This window comes from Papilio machaon, chromosome 15 (genome assembly GCF_912999745.1).
Source record: "Papilio machaon chromosome 15, ilPapMach1.1, whole genome shotgun sequence".
NCBI lineage: Eukaryota > Metazoa > Arthropoda > Insecta > Lepidoptera > Papilionidae > Papilio > Papilio machaon.
The window spans coordinates 2,352,898-2,372,546 of record NC_060000.1 but is presented as its reverse complement, the minus strand read 5'-3'; the positions used below and the strand labels follow the sequence as shown (position 1 = coordinate 2,372,546).

At 35.4% G+C, this 19,649-nt stretch overlaps 1 protein-coding gene and 2 non-coding genes across 5 annotated transcripts in view; 2 read left to right on the top strand and 1 right to left on the bottom strand.

Moving 5' to 3' along the window:
- Positions 1 to 1,818: 1,818 nt before the first annotated feature.
- On the top strand, positions 1,819 to 1,900 carry Trnas-uga. Its single transcript has one exon. It is a non-coding gene; the product is annotated as a tRNA-Ser (tRNA).
- Positions 1,901 to 2,905: 1,005 nt separating this feature from the next.
- Trnay-gua lies at positions 2,906 to 2,995 on the bottom strand. The gene is given in 2 exon segments: positions 2,906 to 2,941; positions 2,959 to 2,995. It is a non-coding gene; the product is annotated as a tRNA-Tyr (tRNA).
- A 1,179-nt stretch (positions 2,996 to 4,174) lies between these two features.
- LOC106721062 (neurofilament medium polypeptide) overlaps positions 4,175 to 19,649 on the top strand; it is a 43,073-nt gene continuing 27,598 nt past the window's right edge. Inside the window, exons 1-2 of one of the 3 annotated variants that reach the window (XM_045681266.1) lie at positions 4,175 to 4,404; positions 17,687 to 17,699. In XM_045681266.1, the coding sequence (XP_045537222.1) occupies positions 4,400 to 4,404; positions 17,687 to 17,699 (18 nt within the window). In that variant the 5' untranslated portion in view covers positions 4,175 to 4,399. Of the gene's footprint in view, positions 4,405 to 14,555; positions 14,633 to 17,686; positions 18,164 to 19,649 lie in introns of those variants that run through there. The other 2 variants (XM_014515930.2, XM_014515931.2) reach the window with 2 other exon arrangements.

Genomic DNA, 19,649 nt, shown 5'->3' with positions numbered 1-19,649 from the left:
AGCTAGTTTTTAACAAATGCGTATTTTTAGGTTCCTTTAATCATTGCCTTTCATTAGATTAAAAATAAACTTTAAGATTATACAGATATCTAGATTTTATAGGTTTTTGACCAAGTAAATAGTATCAAAATAATTGTAAAGATTAGAACGTACTTTTGATTAATAAAAACTTTTCTTGTCTACAATACAACAAAGTGTCGAAGGTCGATATCATTTCCTGATCGAACTTGCAAATACAAAAAAACTTATTTACAAAGAGTTTTTATGTGTCTCGTCGAAGATTTATCACAAAAAGTTTTTTTCTTATTTGTGATTTTGTTTCTGGGTAAGTTTAAAGAAAAACTAGGTATTGAATAAAATAATTTTAATAGATTTAATCATGAGTTTTTGAATTTTCTTACTTTTTTGGCGGTGAACGCTTTTAGAATGTTTTCCTGGGGTATCACGCGATTATCACAATAACAAATTTCTCATGTTTACGTGAATATTAAATTAGTAAAAGATAAGTAAATATTATGTTATATTAAATATTTTTATTCCACAAATAATATTATTTAATAAACACATTACGTTAATGTAAAAGGTAATTATGTTTTGTTGGAAAGTTGAATGTATTCGTAAATAGTTGTCTACTAATGTATGACGATAAGATTTTGTTAAACTTTCTGAATACTAAAGATTGTATTGTAATGAATGTTGGTACAGGCGTACACGATAAAGTTATTTTATCATGAAGCTGTTTCTTAGAATTATTGAAAAATATTGAAAATTTTATGAAATGTAAATACTTTTATAGAGGCAAGACATAGTTACATATTTAGTTTTAATTATGTATTACTGTAATTGCTATCATCCCCGTTACTTACAAAATTAGATCGTTGTTTGTATCTATTTTCAAATCTATGTTTAATATAACGAACAACTCGATTTTAATAATTTTGTTTGTGATGAGCCCCTGTTACCTTTTGCGTTTGCAGTTAGTCCACTATAGGTACACAAACGTAACAAAATAGGTCTACTATGAAAGTGCATCTGACTCAACGGCGATGAGCGCCTTTTTATAGACATCATCTACTTTTAATTCAAGCGATGAAGTATAAATATCTTTTTACTTCTCGTATGTCGATGCGTTTTCTCTTTCCTTAACATAATAATGTAAGGATTTCTGTGGTTAATAGTTTATATAAATAAATAAATAAATTATATGCAATAAAGATATAGCATTAAAAAAATTGTTTTTGTATAATCGTATTATTAATAAAATTTACAAAACAACGGCATCCTGTAAGCTTGAAAAAATATGACATCCAATTTTCACTTTACCAGTGCCATCTAATGAAGAATAGTTGTAATAAAAATTCAACAATTAATGAATTTCAACGCCATCTAACGATGAATAGAATACAGTTTTCAGTGTTCTTTTCTTTTATATCTTTTTACCGGTAGATGTCACTTTTCCATTGGTTTCTCTTTTACATCGATAGATGACACTATCTCTTGATTTATCTTTTTACCGATAGGTGGCTCACTCTAGATGACAACATAACATAACATAAAAATATATAAACCATAGACAAAGTAATCAATCAATATTACATATAAATTCAAAAATACTACATATTATGTAAGGCATTACATGTCAACAAAATGTGATAAGATATAACAGTTAATATTTAAGAAGCAATAAGCCAGTCTCATAATTACTTTACGGTTTTATTATTACTTACTTTTTCAAGTAACTTTGATTTGTAATGTGCTTAAAAAAACTTTTATCATTGTAATCTCTTAGTAATAACTATTTTGACCTTAAGTGTCGAAGCTGCGGTGTCCGAGTGGTTAAGGAGATGGACTTGAAATCCATTGGGTTCTACCCGCACAGGTTCGAATCCTGTCCGCAGCGGCCAAATTTTTATCGGTTTAGTTCAGCACAAAAGCATCTTAAGTTCTTATTAAACTTAAAACCTCCAACTTGACATTTAAAAAGTTGTATTTTATCAAAGAGTGATGACATTTTATATATATATTTTTTTTTTTTATATGAGAAGGGGGCAAACGAGCGGCGCGAACACCGAAGTGATCATCGACGCCCATGGACATCCGCAACACTAGGAGAATTGCAGATGCGTTGCCGGCCTTTAAGAAAGATATATGCTCGCTTCTTGAAGGACCCTAAGTCGTAGTGGTTTGGAAATACCGCCGAGGACAGACCATTCCACAACACGGCCGTGCGCGGCAAGAAATTTCGCGAGAACCGCACTGTTGTGGAATGCCAGCCATCCAGATGGTATGGATGGTAGCTGGCGGTCTGTCGGGTCGTCCGATGACGAAACTCGGCGGCAGGAATCGTTCCAAACAGTTCTTCGGAACACTCCCCGTGGTATAAACGATAAAAAATGCAGAGGGAACTGATGTCCCTCCGCAAGGCCAGAGTATCAAGCCGATCGGTAAGAGCTCGGTCGTTGACGATTCGAGTCGCTCTCCGTTGTATGCGGTCAAATGGAAGAAGCTGGTATTGGGGTGCTCCCGCCCAGAGGTGCGAGCAGTATTCCATGTGGGGCCGAACTTGCGCCTTGTACAGTTGTAGGCGGTGGCCCGGCTGGAAATACTGCTTCGCCCTACTGAGCACACCCAGCTTTTTGGAGGCCAGCTTGGCCTTGTCTTCCAAGTGACCGCGAAACTGAACGTCACTCGATATGTCAACGCTAATTAATTAATTAATTATTTTAAAAAAAACTTCTTAAAAGAAGAAGAAATGATTAAAATCCCTTAAAAGAATTGAACTAACGAATTATTATTAAAGTCAGAGACGTCAAGTTTTTGTTTTTAAATGAAAAATATTGCAGTTTTTAATTAATATTATGTTTTAGATATAACATTTTTACATTCTCCAAAAAAAAAAAAGCATTCCTTCGAGCCGGATTTGAACCAGCGACCTATGGATGCCAATATTGATTACTTCTACAGTCCACCGCTCTACCAACTGAGCTATCGAAGGTTGTAGGAGTTAAGTGAAATTAAAATATTGTTTGTGCTTGGGCTTCTTAAAACTCAAATTTATTTTCATCAATTTAATTATATCTTATAGTTTATACAGACTCTAATAACACCGTAAAACCTATATGAAAAATTCACTTTAAATATTCGCTGTATAAAAAAATGACAATGATTTTTTTTTTTTAATTCGGACAAAGGTCTGATTTAAACAATCTTTTTATCTTTCCATTCCATATTCCTAATTTTCGCCAAAATAAATAAAAGGAAATTAGAATCGAACCCAAATAAGTTAAATATTGCATGGATATATTAATTTAAGTGTAAATTTTAAAAGCTCAGAGACAAATACAAATATTAAAAATCGAGAAACAAAATGCGCAGCCACTCGTGATATATTTAGAATACTTTATGAGTGCGAAGTTTATTTCTCGTCTATCTATTTCCACCAGAGCCTAGAGACAGCGAGGCCGCTGACCGGATATGCAAACAGAGCCTCCCAAAATACATTCACTACTACTACAAAGAGATTTAAGAAAAGTTTCATGTCGATATTTATTTGTGTTCCATAGATAACTGTTTTTTTTTTTTTTTTTTTCAGGAAAATGTTACTTTTTTTTGTTCGGAGAGAGTTCTTAGCTTTAAATATTTTTTCTATTTTTTTCTATAAAAATCCATAATGATAGATAACAACATTGACTCATAAAGATAAGTACAATGGTGAATAAAAGTACTCAAAGGTCATTTCTTCCATAACAAAGCTTCGTTACCCGTTTACGTAATGTCAAATTGTATCACTGTAATGTATATTCGAAGTTACAGTTTTTTATCTTGCGACCTCAGCTTGTGATAAAGAACTTGTGCAGATTGACGTCATCAGCGCTACAGCACAGCACAGCCTCCGTACCGTACCCTGTGTTATTGTCAAACACATATTTAATTACCAACGTGTGCAGTGCGGCACGCGCGAATACCTTTCAAAACGAATTAATAACCATAAAAAAGTTTGGCTATTTACGTCTCAAGTGTTTTCGCAATAGGTGCTAAATTTGTATAAGCGTAACTTCAGGCTTGTGTCATTTATCAAAGCTTTAAATGAAGTGAATTTCGGGCGATCCTGCGTCTTGTAGCGCATGCGCAAAGTTCACTCCGTGAGCGTGTGTTCGTCAAAGTGAGGCGGCGCGCCGACTAGCGCGCTCGCCCGCCATTAGGCCAGAGCTACGCCGCTTTTCAGCAAGTAACAGACATTAATGAAAAAGATGATGTCTATTCGAGTGCTGACTAAAATTGTGTGACAAATCGACATGTCAATTTGTTTGTGTCTTTTATTTTGTATGTGATAACTCAACCGTCGTGTCTTCCTTTGTACGATTCGCGATCGTTTGTTTGAGGTGCACCGATTGTTTTGATGAGGTAAGTGCCTAATAAGTTTAAGGCCGGAGATTGTCCTTGTGTGGTGGCGAACAACCACACGCCATCAGTTCACATGTGGCAAATTAATTCGCGTGACAATGTCGTCAAATCATTGCATTTTTTTGTGTACCTAACTTATACTTATAGTGATCATAAGGTGCTGCATTATTTAATGCAAAATTGACAAAAGAATGAATTACATTTACGAAAACACAAATTACATTATTTACGTAACACCTCTTAATGTCTGCGTAATTTTATTTTCTATACCAATACGTATAGATTTTAATTATTTTATACAAAGAAGCCTTATTTAAAAGAGCATACGATCTATTCAAATTCTTTTACCGTATAGGTAAGAGATATTTGATACAATCTATAAAGCTTCAAGGGTTATTAACCCAATCGCATGATCAATCTTCAAAAGCTCAAGCACGAAGTTATACAAATTTGAAAACTTTACTGTTAGCTATCAGTCTTTGTAACTTTTATCGGGTTATTAATTAATTTTGCGAACATCGGGATTATTTAATAGTTAAAAAAGCGAGTGTTAAAAGTGAAATATATTTTATGTCTCTTTCAAATTCACGGGGTGAAATAAGGACAGCTACCGTTAAAATGGGTAAACGATAAGAACGATGAGTTACGAAACGTTTGCATTTACCGTGGGTTTCCATTCCACTACCCCACCTGTAAAAAAATATATTGCTATTTCAGTTTCGTCAAAGAGAAAGAAAGAGATAATATGTTTTTAAACAGATTATTCAAAAATAGAGACCGCGTCTTCAGTTCAAATGAGGACTGGGGTGATGGGGATCGAACCCGGACGTGTTGTTTTCGGATCAGTCCGGTTAAGCGCTTAATGACTGCGCCGCCGACGCTCACTGGTGACTTACTGTTTGGTAAATTAAAAAATAAATAAAAAGCGGTCTTTATATTTGACCGCTTAAACTTTAGTAGTAGGTTAAAGGTTGACGCGGTTTCATGACTGAATTAAGGTGGGAGTGGCGACCTTTTAGTATAGGTTCTTGCTGGTATGTAGTAATTGATTTTTAAGTCGAGTGAAAAACATAATGTTTCGACAAAATTATGTAATAGTTTTTTTTTCATATTTTTTTATTGATAGATAGTGGCTAAGATTGGTCTATTATGTGGGTAGATTTTTACGCAAATGCTATTGTCCATAAATACTATTTATTTTAGGGATACTCTTCAATTAAAGGTACAATTTTTTCAGGATAAATCGTAACGGAAAATGTTATCTTATATTATAATTTACCAAATGACTTCCAGAATTACATTTATTTCAACGAACTAGATTAGCGTCGTTTGGTCCGGGTAATCTGGACCAATTTTAACGGAATTTTTACTGGAAGCTGGCTGATGTAGCGGGAACAACGTCGTGAGCGACAGCTAGTAAGCAAAATAAATAATAAAAGCCTTCGTTATATATTTTTGAATTAACAATCTTCGCTAAATCAAGTATGGGGTGCAGTATTCATTATTTTATTTGAAAACTACAAACTGTTTATGCTATAAAATTTTCAATCATGTCTATACGAAAATTAGGATAATATTAGTATTAACTTCATAGAAAGGGATATTAATAGACAACTGACAAGGCGATCCCACGCTGAATAATTGGAAGTTTCAATATAATATGGCGTAGGTGAAATCGTGGGTCAAATTAGTGCGCAAAAACAACCGCCAATTTTCATTCGACCAACTCTACATTATTCTACGTAAGTATTTCATGAATTAAAACAATAATTACTTAGCATAAAATTCGAGTAGCCATGTTTTTTCATGTGCTGATTCATGCAACGTTTGAGGTCTAAAAGGTTATCAACCCTTTATTTCTAGAATTCTAACACCGTCTTATCGTTTTCATATAAAATCTACTACAGATGAATTGCTCGGAAAGTTTTCAATCCTATAAACATAACGTTTCCAACAATAGAAGTAATTTCCGTTAAATGAAATTTACCTCAGGTTTTATTTTCGCGAATTAAATTAAGCATAAATGTGTTTATACACGTCATAAACAGAAACCTTCAAACAGAACCTTTCTCGTTTGAATAACTCCTGGCCTTAACTCGACTGCGAATAACAAAGGTTATGAGGGTACTTGGGAACTGTTATTAAATGAAGACTTTACTCACAATAGAAATGTTCAGCTCACAAATGACTACCGTTGTAATTAACCTTTCCGACTGAACGGCACATATTTACATTGAACTGGAATAGTCGCTACCTACTCTTTTTTAATAAGGTAGAAAGAGACGGCAAATCGTCATAGTTTCGTTGTGTATGTGGGGTTTTTAATATAACATGTCTTTATCCTTCCCATAAATTCGTAATACTTCCTCCTGCTCTCTTAATACTCCAGCTGTCTGTTCTGTTTAATGTTCACTAACATTGTGAGGAAACTTGCACAGATCAGGAAAGTAATTCAAAGATGTGTCTGCAGTTAATTTATTTGCACTGAGCCATCTTAGATTTTTTTTTTTTTTTTTTTTTTTTTTTTTTTTTTTTTTTTTTTTTGTTGACGCGGGGAATGCATTTACGCACTTCGCCGTCCGTGCTGCGGGGGCAGCAGGGACGGTTTCGTGTGGGACTCGCCGGCCGCAGAAGGCGACCGGAATACCCACTAAACCCCGCGGTGTTCTCCTTCGCCTGACCGGGCCGTGGCATCTACGTTAGTTTATCCACGACCCGGCTAGGGGAGCCCCTTGGTAGGGGCTCGACACGTGTAGGGAGGGGCTGTTTTTAACACCCCCTCCCATCACCCTATGATGCCCTCCCTCGGAACACAGGAGAGAGGGCATCCGCCACATTCGGCGCAGCAGGCCCCCCGGCCTGCCGCGCGTGGCCACCTCAGATTGGTTGAAGGGCCGCGGCGTACCTCGTACGCCGGCGGCCCCTCGCTGGGGCCCTGCGGGGCGGCAGCGTTTCGCTGGCGCGTTCCCGTTCCCGCAGGGCTTCTCTCTTGGCCGCCATCACCTCGCGTGCAAACGAGGCGATGGCGGCCCAGCTCTGCTCGCTGTCGGCCATCGATCTCACAACGGCCGGCAGCGACAGATCGCGTCCTATTGCGCCAGTGAGTGTGGCGCGTTGAGCGTCCCAGGCCGTGCACACGGCGAGCGTATGCTCGGCCGTGTCCACGGCGCCGGTCGCGCAATGTCGGCAACCGGGATCCGACTCAATTCCCACAACTTCACACAGGTAACGGCCAAAACAGCCGTGCCCTGTGAGAAGCTGCGTCAGGAAGTAAGTCGGCTCCCGGTGCTTCGCCTCCACCCACTGGCGCAGGACGGGGCGGACAGCCTCGACGAGTCGCCTGCTCACCGAGGTGTCCGCCAACCTCTCCTCCCATCGCCGGAAGAGATCGTCGCGTCCTTCCTTCCTCCAGCGTACGATCTCTTCCGGAAGGGGTTCTTCGCCTCTGTGCCGCATCAGGGCCCTTCTCCGGTAAACCTCCGCCAGGACCCCGGCTTCGAGGTCCCAAGGGAGGCTCCCGGAGATGAGGCACGCCGCCTCGTACGAGACGGTGCGATACGCTCTGGAGGCCCGCTGAGCCATGGTCCGTTGCGCACGTCGCAACAGGACCATGTTATCCTTGCTCAGGGGCCTCGAGCCATCTTAGATGAGTTAGGTCTAGTCATCCCCAACTTAAGGTAGGCTCAAGCCCTTCGATAAGAACGTATGTCAACGACATAAATATTTTTTAAATGATTTTTCACAAACTAACAAACTTAACAGTGGTAGATCCCGTAACAACAATATTTGTTGGGTGCACTAATGGGCCGGGTCGACCGGTGCAATACCACGACCAACCAGCAGACAGGCGCGAAGTGGAAGCAATTCCGCATTTCGTCTGATTAGTGTGCGTGCCAGCGGCCTAATTTTAGTTCACGTTTCCTTCCTACCCTTTTCTTATAAGGTACGGATGGGAAGGGGAAGTGGATTTGAAAATTGGAAAGATACATAGGAAAAATATCCTCTTTCTGTGCGTCACCTCCTCGGTCCCATCCTGTCGATAAAAGGTAAGGCAATGCATCTGCAATTGCAGCGATCCCTTCGCTTTTTAGGCGTAGAGATATCTCGCTTTTCAGGTTGCTCGTTTGCCATCTTATGAAATAAAAATAATGCTAATTATTTTACAATGTTACGCTTTAAAAGTTTTACTTAACATGAGCGTTAAATTACAAAAGAACAAATGATGTGAGTACGTACTATTTGTTTTATAAATTCTCTTTATTTACTGAAATGCGAGGTTTTTAATTTCGGCCCGCATCGCTTTGCCCGATCTTTGTTTTTACAGTACAAAGTTTGTTTTGCAACGATTGTTTCGTGTTCAGTATGAGCAATGAAGTAGGTGAGTATCCAAAATCAGAAGTGAAGTATATGAAAAGACTAACATACATAAAAACTACCTTACAGTTATTGTAGTAACATTTTATCCTTTGTGAGAAGGGAATTTAATTTTTTGACTGTACGATGTATGTATTCGAAAACCGTTTTCTATTGTATGAATGGTTCTTAAGAAAAGTCTTGTTTATTATAAAAATAAATTACCAAGATTAAAGTAGAAATATTACTTGTAAATATAAGAAATAATAGTGTTACATTTCCTTTTTTTATAAAGGGTAGGTGACGTTTACCTATACTTTATACTTCACTGCGTACGATGTGCATTAATTTACTCGAGTGGTGATAAATCTGGACGTTTAGAAAGTGAAATCATGAATAATGAACGATGTATTACCATATATGAAGGCGGGATGGTTGGATATGAGATTATATGCGACATCATGCTGCTAAAGATAATTTGCATATATGTATCTAACCTGAAATGTCACATACTGAAAACTAACATTTAACAAAGAAATTATATCATCATCGTCATCATCAGCTCACTATACTGCTACTGAGGGGCTCGGAGACCATGTCCCAGTCACTAACTAGGATAACTAACTAACTTAGGGTAAGTTAATCGTGACTGGGCCATGGTTAACCGCGCTCGCGCAGTTGTTTGACTTCACACATATTTTTTAAGTTTCTCCGCAGGTATGTGCAGGTTGCATCACGATGTTTTCCTTCACAGTAAGAGCGTCGGATAAATGTATATGTAAATCGAAACAAGCCAAATAACACATTAGTACATAGCGGGATTCGAACTGGTCCTGTCTGCAGATTACAAGCAGCTTTACTCCTAAACCACCGACGCACTACGACGAACTTATATCAATATGTTTTATTTATAACTAGCGACCCGCCCCGGCTTCGCACGGGTGCAATGCAAAATATACCTACTACAGAATAAATGCACAATTTATTTAAGGTACTTAAATGGATAAGGATTAATGCTGTATTGTTTAAAATCACTTCGTAAAAGAATAAAAATGGTTATGCTGGGTTATCCCTAAGAGATAGACATATACCATCGCGGACTTTTTTGTTGAACTTTTTAAGGTGAACAATACTGTAGTACATTATTTTGGTCTATCTCGTAGGGTTCAGCCAGCGTTTGCAATATAAGCGCAAAAAAACGTGCTTATTTACGACATCACATTAGAAAACTTTAAATTTATCAGTGTTTCTCTACTATATTATGCATTTATTATACATACAAACCTTCCTTAAGAATCACTCTATCTATTAAAAAAAACCGCGTCAAAATCCGTTGCGTAGTTTTAAAGATCTAAGCATAGATACGGACATACAGCGAAAGCGACTTTGTTTTATACTATGTATTGATTGATATATTCGAAAACTTTCATTTAAAAGTTTACGAACAAAGTTTGTGTAAATAAAAAGTTGCCACGAAAAAAATAAATATTGCATGAGAAGTGTAATGTTGCGGTTACCAAACTTTGTTTCAATTACTTTGCCACGCTTTACCCGTATATTTTTGCACAAAGTAACATATAAAACAGCACTGTGCATCTTTGTAAAAAAAAAGTTCAACAAAACGACGAAATATATCTATTGATTTAATTTATTTATTTGTCATAATATTCGCAATATGCTTTGAGTAAATTATGTTGTTAATAATTTTTTTGGTACACGAGTTTTAGCAAAAAGATGTGCATTTTGTCTAAAATTAAAACACTTCAATTGTATATTGAAACGAAATATATTGTTTCGCTGAGAGATTGATTCTAGAAAAGTTAAGCATACAATTTAGTTGAGTTTAGAAGTTAAAACGAGACGATTCAACGACAAATTGCTACTCGTATATCAGATAACTTTGTGGTTACGTTGATTGTAGCTATTTACGTGCCTCGTTATAGGACCGCATTGCGCAGATGTCTGATCATATTTAATAAACACATACTGCTAAACTAAAAACACCTATGCCTTCACGATCAAATGAATACTCCATTGAGCGATACTTGATACGTTACTCATTTGTTTGACAAAAAATAAAAAGTAATAAAAGACTTAATAATTACTAACTCATTCATTATTCAAACTTCGGACTAAAGGATTTAAAATAATTCAATACTGACATTTTATTTCTTTGTTAACCAACCCTTAAACGTCTTTGTAGCAGGTACCTTCTATTATCTCTGCCATCTTCTGTTATGATGTCCGGTGTGACTGTTTTAAAATGTACGGAGGTCTATAAGGACTAGTTCAAAGTAGTTTATAAAGTGTATTAGAAGTATAAAAAAATGAAATTACTTTTTTCATTTAAATTACCATGTCCATTGCTCGGTGATCCGTAATGTCCGCGTTTTGCGCGCTGCGGCAGGCCGGGGGCCGGCATTACGTCACTGTCCCCTGCACCCCGCCCCTTGGCCCCTGTCCATAGCCCGGACACTCGTTGTTAGGATTAAGGTAATCTAGCGAGATTGGCACAGCATATAAAAAAAAATTCAGCTTAATGTTATTTACAAGTAAAACCATGCAAATATACTTAACCTTAACTTTCCAATAATGGAATATTAATACAAAAACATTGTTGTCCTTTTCATTATCTTTAAAGAAATGAAGATTAACATATAACGAGTAAGACCAACAGATATTTGTTTGCTTGTCGTGAAGTGAATGCTTTGTTTGTGATGTTGATTGCTGCTAATCATATTTGCGACGCTCGCTACATGGAAATTAATGTTGCAATTAGATGCAAGAAAATAGTAATTTAGCACTGTTTTCTAATAAACTTGAATAAATAATTGAAAAGCGAGATCTCTCTTCAAAAGGCTTATTAACATCCTGAGAATGTAAGACGAAAGCTCTTAATCCTTCATCGTCTGTTCATGAATGTCCCTCCGAGGGGCTATACTCAAGTTAGGGGTGACTGTAGTCAACCACACTGACCCAGTACGGGTAGGTTGACTTTACACATACATGTATGTATTTGAATTTCTTCCCTGATATATGCAGATAACATCACGATGTTCTTCTTCACCATAAGTCCGTTAGATAAATGTACATACCTACTCTTAATCTTACTAATATTATAAATGCGAAAGTTTAGAGGTATCTCCGGAACGACTGAACGGATTTTGATGAAATTTAGCACAGATGTATAACTTAGTCTGGAAGGACACATAAGATACTTATTAAGGTTTTTTTTTTTTAAATCCGCGCGGACAGAGTCGCAGGCGACAGCTAGTACCAATAAAAAGAAATCTTTATAAATAACGCGAAAATATTGTTTATTTATGTTGATTTTAACACAAGCTGTTCCTCTCAAGAATTTAAATGAAACAATCAAACAAATCAAAGTGTTTAGATGTGTATAAGTATAATGTTATTTATAGTTTTGTTATTGTGATACTCTCTTTGGTTACATGAATGCTGTGTTTGCCTGTAATTGAAATATGTTTAAGATTACGCTTAGATGAAACTTATGTTTTAAATTATGTATAACTGTGTGTAACATATTTTGTTGGCAACCCTAAATAAATAAAAAAAAAAAAAAACAATGAGATATTACTTACTTATTATTTATAGCTAACCATTTTCCTTTACAATTCCTAGTTAATTGGGATTTTCATCAGTATTTTTGGAATCACAAACAAAAAGAGCCACTTTCAATCAGCACGTGCCCATTACCTTCCGGTTGACGTGCTGTCTTTTGTTTCGTCCGCTTTTGCAAAAATCTCGTCTGAAAAGTTTAGAGCGCGCCTTTTTATTACCTGTCTTTTGACGATACTGTGTTTTGTGTTCATGTTTACACTTCGCTTTTGCATACAAATGTCGTAGTTATTTTTGGTTTCAACGTTTTGACTTGAAATTTTTAAGCATTTACAATTCTTTCCATGTTAATTTATACAGGCGAGAGAGAGGCCTATGAAACCGATTTTCTATTCTCTTTTAAAATATTTAAATTTTTTGTTATTTTGTAAAGTAAAATGATTCCCTGCAAACCTTTTAACTCTCTCTACTTTTAAGTTAAATATGCATAAATATTTTATAGTTTCACCTTACTTTAAGCGTAAGGGAGAAAATGGTGTTCCAACCCCACAATTTCTAATAAAAAGCAGTAAATAAGTGTATAACGTAGTCACTGTTTTGTAGACCACATATTTTTTTATATCCGTAATGGGCATTTTTTGGCTCTCGTTCCAGAAGATAAAGATCTTGTAATTATAAGAAATACTATATATTCAAATCTGGGACATTAATGTTTTGGATGCGGCTCGAATTTAGCTTAATCTATATATATAAAAGAAAGTCGTGTTAGTTACACCACTTATAACTCAAGAACGGTTGAATCTATTTGACTGAAAATTGGTGGGCAGGTAGCTTAGAACCAGGAATAGGACATAGGATAATTTTTACCCCGTTTTCTATTTTTTTTTTTATTCCGCGCGGACGGAGTCGCGGGTAAAAGCTAGTGTTTTATATTTTTTGCCTAATAATATAAGATATTCTACCCTAAGGCCAATCTTTGAACAACTCTGAGTCTGGCAGTTTGAGTTATACTACTTTTGTTTAAGATTATATGTATTTTACAAGTTCATATGTAATAAATTGAAAGTATCAAGAATGTTTTTCCCATGAGCGTGAGAAACCTTTAGCTTTTATATTCGCCGCAGTAAAGATTGCTTACAATGGGAGAGAGGGTACGATTTTTGTATCAAGGTCGCGTGGTTCCAGTATGCAAGCTTTTACGTCGTAGCCGACTCCATGGTTATAGAAACTAACATGTATGTGCCATTGGGGAAAAAATGTATTATTTATATTAAAGTACTTAATACATACATTTTCTTTTGATGACTCAGGTATTTGAGTCATTGGTGTTGTAAATTTGGTATTTGTTTTCTTTTAACAATTTCGGAATTATAAATTTTACTGTGACCTCTTCATAATTTCTACACTATCACTATGACACCGTAAAGATAAAAATCAGGATCACTCTACATTGTATTTACTGAGTCTATTACCGTAACGCAAATACCAGTGGGCCTAGTACGAATATTTGTGACAATCGTCATCGTATCATCATCGAAGAAATTTGTATTAAAATTTGTAAAGCGCCTAATCGGGCGGAAATGACACCAAAAATTTCATACTAATTTTGATGTAATTGTCGATGAAAGCGTTTTTCACAAATATTCGTGCTAGGCTCAAAGTACCCATAAACAATCAGAAAAGTTTTACAAGTCATAGAACAAGTAAAATATTCGTGGAAGATGAATACTTATAAATTTTTGCTCAGATTGTATCAAATAAGCATAATTCAAACCAAGAATTCGTAGCTTTATGTATAATTTAGCTTGCATGTTTGATATAATTTTCAAAGGACTTCAGATGAGGTTAGGTTGATTTAGTACCTTTTGATTCATAACAAGCGTTTTCTGAATATGGCTGAAATTATGAATGTACGTCATACAAAAAAATATTTTTTATATATAGGAAGCTTTATCCTCGAGCAATGTGATGTCAATTCATGTGTACATACTAAATACTAAATTTATTTATTCTCCTACCAATTTAAAATAGCAATAGCGACAAGGTCATTTTCGGGTAAGATCGAAACGACAAGGCGCGCTTCGTTAACGACTTGTTAGTTTGATCTAACGAAGCAATCAAGCGACTGTCGATTCATCTCGTCGTGTTCAAGGTGGCAAGAGGAGCGTGTAACAATATATACGTACAATATGTTGAATGTACGAACATTTATTAGCAGACGGGTGTAATTCAATTACGATTGGTGCATTGTGTTTACACTTTGACTGTTTTGGATTATTCAAAACAATTTTATTAGGTATGTATTGTTTGATTTCAAAAAGGATAAAATCATCTTGTAGAAGACTATCTTCTTACTAAACGACAAATATCTATAATTTTGCATATGCTAACGAAACTTTGTAAAAACTTTGTTGAATATAACATATAAACAGGTGATTGCCAAATAAATAATACAAATATCACAGAAAATTTGATGCAAATATTTAAAATAAATATATGCGCCGTTTTGCATGACCGGCGTCGGAAATGCACCAGTTTCCTGTGCTCTCGCTCGCGTTTTATACACCTTCCTGTACTTTCAAACCTTTTATGTATTTTTAAATAAATTGTCTATGAATTTATTTTACATTTTCGAAAGGCAACGAGGGAAACCTAGAATAAACAAAAGCTGCAGGAGGAAATGTTTTATTTTACATAATGGATTAGTTTATTATTAATAAAAATAATGGGTATCATCGTTAGTACAAAAATATGTGTAAAACCAATGCATTGAAATTGTCATTTTAAATGCACAGATTTTTTTTGCATAATATATTTTAGCAAACGCCTTAAGCGTGCTTCTAGAGATTTGATCTGATATCAATACACTTGTCTAGTTAAGAAGTTCTATGATTCATCTTGATAGTAAGCTTCATAATTTTCTATAGTATATTGAGTATTAATGGCCTTAACATTTTGTTACTGGGATATTAAATACTCAAGAAAATTAATAATCTCTTAAGACGTTTTACTCGGCTTTACGGTAAGAGCATTAATTGTAGTAACTATAGATAAATCAGTTAGGTTAGGTAGTTAGGTTTTTTTATGTTAATAAGCTAATATTAATAATTAACTTAATAAGCTTTTGTTTTAAATACTATCGACTAAAATTAAAAACAAAGCTCCTATTTATAAAGGTGTCATTTTCATTATTACATCTTTTGAATTTTCAAACAAAATAAGCCCCGAGAAAAACACGGATTTTTTTTTAATAAAGTTAATCAACGGTACGACACACCACAGCGGCTCCATACAAGCAATTAACAAAGTAACAAATTAAAATCAACACTGAAACCTGTGTTATTTACTCTGTCAATGTTTACTGTTTGTCGTTTATAATTTCGAGGTTTTACTGTAATTTATTGTATTTCACTTTTTAACGTAAATAAAGAGGCAGTCTTAAAATTATTTCAATGATTTATACTTTTTACTAATTTGTTAATTTTTTTTTTAATATTCGAAATACCTTATTAATGTCATGTTATATAAAGTTAAACATTTTTTATGTATCACATACTTTTGGTAAAAATATCATCCACTTGAAATCGACCTGGGAGTTACTTCAGTATATTGTGAAGGTAATACCTGTCTGCCCCGGGGTCCCGACAAGAAATGACTTTCACTTGATTGCCTTGCTCAGATTGCAGCCACTAGATTAGGAAACGTGAGGAGCTAAAATGCTATTCGCGATTCTTAACTTTTAGTAAAAGTTAAAGCTTAATGAAAGATTTTACGTCATGCTTTGATACATGCTCTCTCTCACTATGCCTAGGTCGTATACTGCTGTTGCTGTTCTGCAGCAGCTGCTACAGAAGAGGTAGACAGTAAAATGGATTCATTTGAGTTATATCTACTAGCGAAACTCAAAAGAATTCATTATTTTCCCGTTTTTAACGATATTCTTCTACTTCTATATCCATGAAGGTTAAAATAGATACTACTTATGGTTTCCTTTAATCTCTCTAATTAGAGAAACAATATGCATACGCAGTATTGTAGGTCCATAAAAATTCAACATCGGTGGCGACTGTTTTTGATGAAACGGTTATTGAATAGGGAGACATTGTGGCTTGGGAGAAACGGAGCTTGTCGGGGAAATATATGGCGTCGACTGGCACAGGGTAATACCGTATAGCCTATACAGGCCCCGATGGATGAGACCGCTATCTATGTAGACATCAATATCGGTCGATGGCTACAAGTTTCCTGAACTTGTAGCCGAGCTGTATCGAATTGTATAACAATTCGTCATTGAGTTTTTTAGATCGTATTTTAACTTGACTTAAAGTCCTGTAATGCTATATATCTTTGTCATTCATAAATCTCAAAGGGATAAAGAAATTAAATAGAGTTTATAATAATAAAGCGAAAATAGTATTTCGTAATGGGCTTCTTGCATTGTTTTGTACAGGAAAAACTGTACTGTGCGTAGATTATCATTTAAATAATTTGTCCTTTACTTTAATCCCTAAATATAGTAACTAAAAAGCTTTTTTTTTCGACGAATAATGTCAAAAGTTTTTACGTCAGCAGTTAATTGGAGCACCAGAAGTGCTCCGATCAACTCTTCCAATGTTGAAGAGCCTACTGAACATTTTATACACCTTAAACGACCTGGCCACTTTTAATTTGAACGATGAATTTTGCTAAAATTATAATAAAAGAAGTTTTGCGGATTTGCTAAAATTGCGCAGCCTAGTTTTAAATTATGTATATTGTATTTCGTACTAAGCGCCATTCAATTAGTAAGTTTTTTCGTAACATAATTTTGGAACTGTATCGAGACCTTTTAATTGATTTCATTAATAACAATGCAGTCATGTTGTTGTAAAGAAATACGAATTTACTGAAATATAAAACGCTTGCCAAATTTTTAAGGTTTGACGTTACAATTAAGTTAAAAATGCAGTTTTCCGTGATATTTCTGCCTTTAAAAAAGAATGAGAAAATCATTAGTAAAACTCTCAAACACTATGCAATTCTTTCCCAAGAAAACGTACGTCATACTCGTAACATGATGTAAGAAATTGCAAGTCGTATGTCAGCGTTGGTCCCCGGAGGAAGCTATCAATCAATTTATTGGCCTCTTATAGCCTCTATTTCGGGCTTAGGCAAATTACCTCGTGACTATAACAGTAGCTTCGGAAAAACTAATTTTCTATGATAATTCATTCCCTTGAAGACGTGACGTCTGCAAAATTGGATTTCAATACTATTTTTGTTACATTGAGTTATTCTTCTGTAACATATAATATTTTTTTGGTCTATCGAAGTATGGTAATATTTATCATATGTTTTCTTTTTGTTCCAGATGCCGGCCAAAAGTAATTGGTTAAACAACACATCAATGTAAAAATAGGTCTATTTAAAGCAATAAAAACCATTTTACGTAGAAACCCCGTAGCATAGTGACGCTATAAGGAGTGCTAAAAGTCTAGTCGTAGTGCATACAAATTCTTCCATACTAAGTCTGTAGATTAGACGTTGTGATAGTGCAAGATGAATTCTATTACAATAGTCATTAAGTTCATATCGAGTTGTGCGATTCGCCTCATAAGGTGTACGGCGATCGGTGATGTGTGTGCCTAGTTAGACTGGAGGAAATAATGATAGCACAAAGATGCCGCAACGCGCGTCCTCTTCGTCCAGCTTAATGCGACCCTTCGTGGTGTTGGCCCTACCCGGGATGTATTTGCTGTATAAATACAACCAGTATCGGCAACAGCAAATGGAGACAGCGCGGCGACGAGTCACCGAGCGGGAGCTGATGCATCTCAACACCAAGATCGTAAGTAATTTCTCTATTTAGTTAAAGCTATTAATATTAAAGGCACGTCTACCAACCCAGCACTAAATTAACAGCAACACGTCATGGCTTATATCAATGTATATCTTTAACGAGGAGACCGTGTGTGAGCCACTAGTGCACGCCGCAGCGTATCGATGTCGGGATGCATAAATATAACACGTTATCACCTTAATAGCATTTTGGAATCCCTGTAATCCCGTCTGTAAGGACGATGATGATTTTCGAAACATGTGCTATTATGCTTAGCAAATATTACGCAATAATTTTAAGAGCCATTTTTATCGGCGACCGTAGTAGGTGCGACCTGCGACCGACATGCGATCATCGTGTCTCCCATAATGTCACGAATTTATAATTACAAAGATAAAACACGCCTGACCAAGAACATAAGGTAAAATATAATTTATAGTCAAGTGTTTGGTATTGTACATACATCACTAATTACTTAGTTGGCACATGACGAGATCGTCATTGGTTGAATTTAATAAAAAAGAATCTTCGGAAAACTACGACACTTTTGAAAGCATAGAAATACTTTTCGTGAGTTTTTTTTTAATAAGACAATGTTCCAAATGCCAACATCAATGGTTCATTTGGAGGTGACGTAATAGTTTCTATAGGTTATGGAATTTAGACCGTGAAAATAGATCAGTTCTGCAATTGCTTTTATGCAATGTAATTTGCTCAACATCGTAGCTAAACGTTTCATATTACTATTATTATTTTTAAGAGGGATCAAGATATGTTTGATATAGGTGTTACGGCAAACTGACTGTAAGATTATCAAAAGTATACCAAACCGTACCTAAGCTGTTATCGGCAGTTACATAAAGCTTAATTCCCAGCTTAGCGGACGCAAAGCATCGCGTGCGCGTTTTGAAATATTCGATACGAGACTTGTGATGGATCACAGTGTACACCTAATTATGTACTTTTAATATTATTATATTTATGTAATTTTATTATATAATCATTCATACTTGCATTCATCCATGCATTAAATAAACTGTTTACTAAGTTATCAAAACTACCCTTCTTGCATATCATTCTGTGTATCTCTGTCACTAACTTTTCATACTTAAAACTATGATACGTCCCCAGTGATAAAATAAAAACTTATAATAGGTATTCATAATATTGAAAGTGAAAACATTTTTCGCATATAAATAAAACTTAATGGGTTTATAAATAGAAGTTATCTCGAATGGAGTAGATACGAGTCAACGTTACCGGATTAGAGCAAGCGAGGTCGAGGGCGGCTCTTGATAGCAATGGAAAATGTTTATTGAATATTTTTTTATTATTACAAAAACATATTTCTCTTTCTCTTTTTTATCAAATAACAATGGCCGTAACTAAAGTTTTTATTGAAGATGCGCTATTGACACTTGTAGACTTAGTGCTAGGAAATTAATACAATGAAATGTTTAAATTGTTAATTAATTAATACGATTTCGTCACCTGT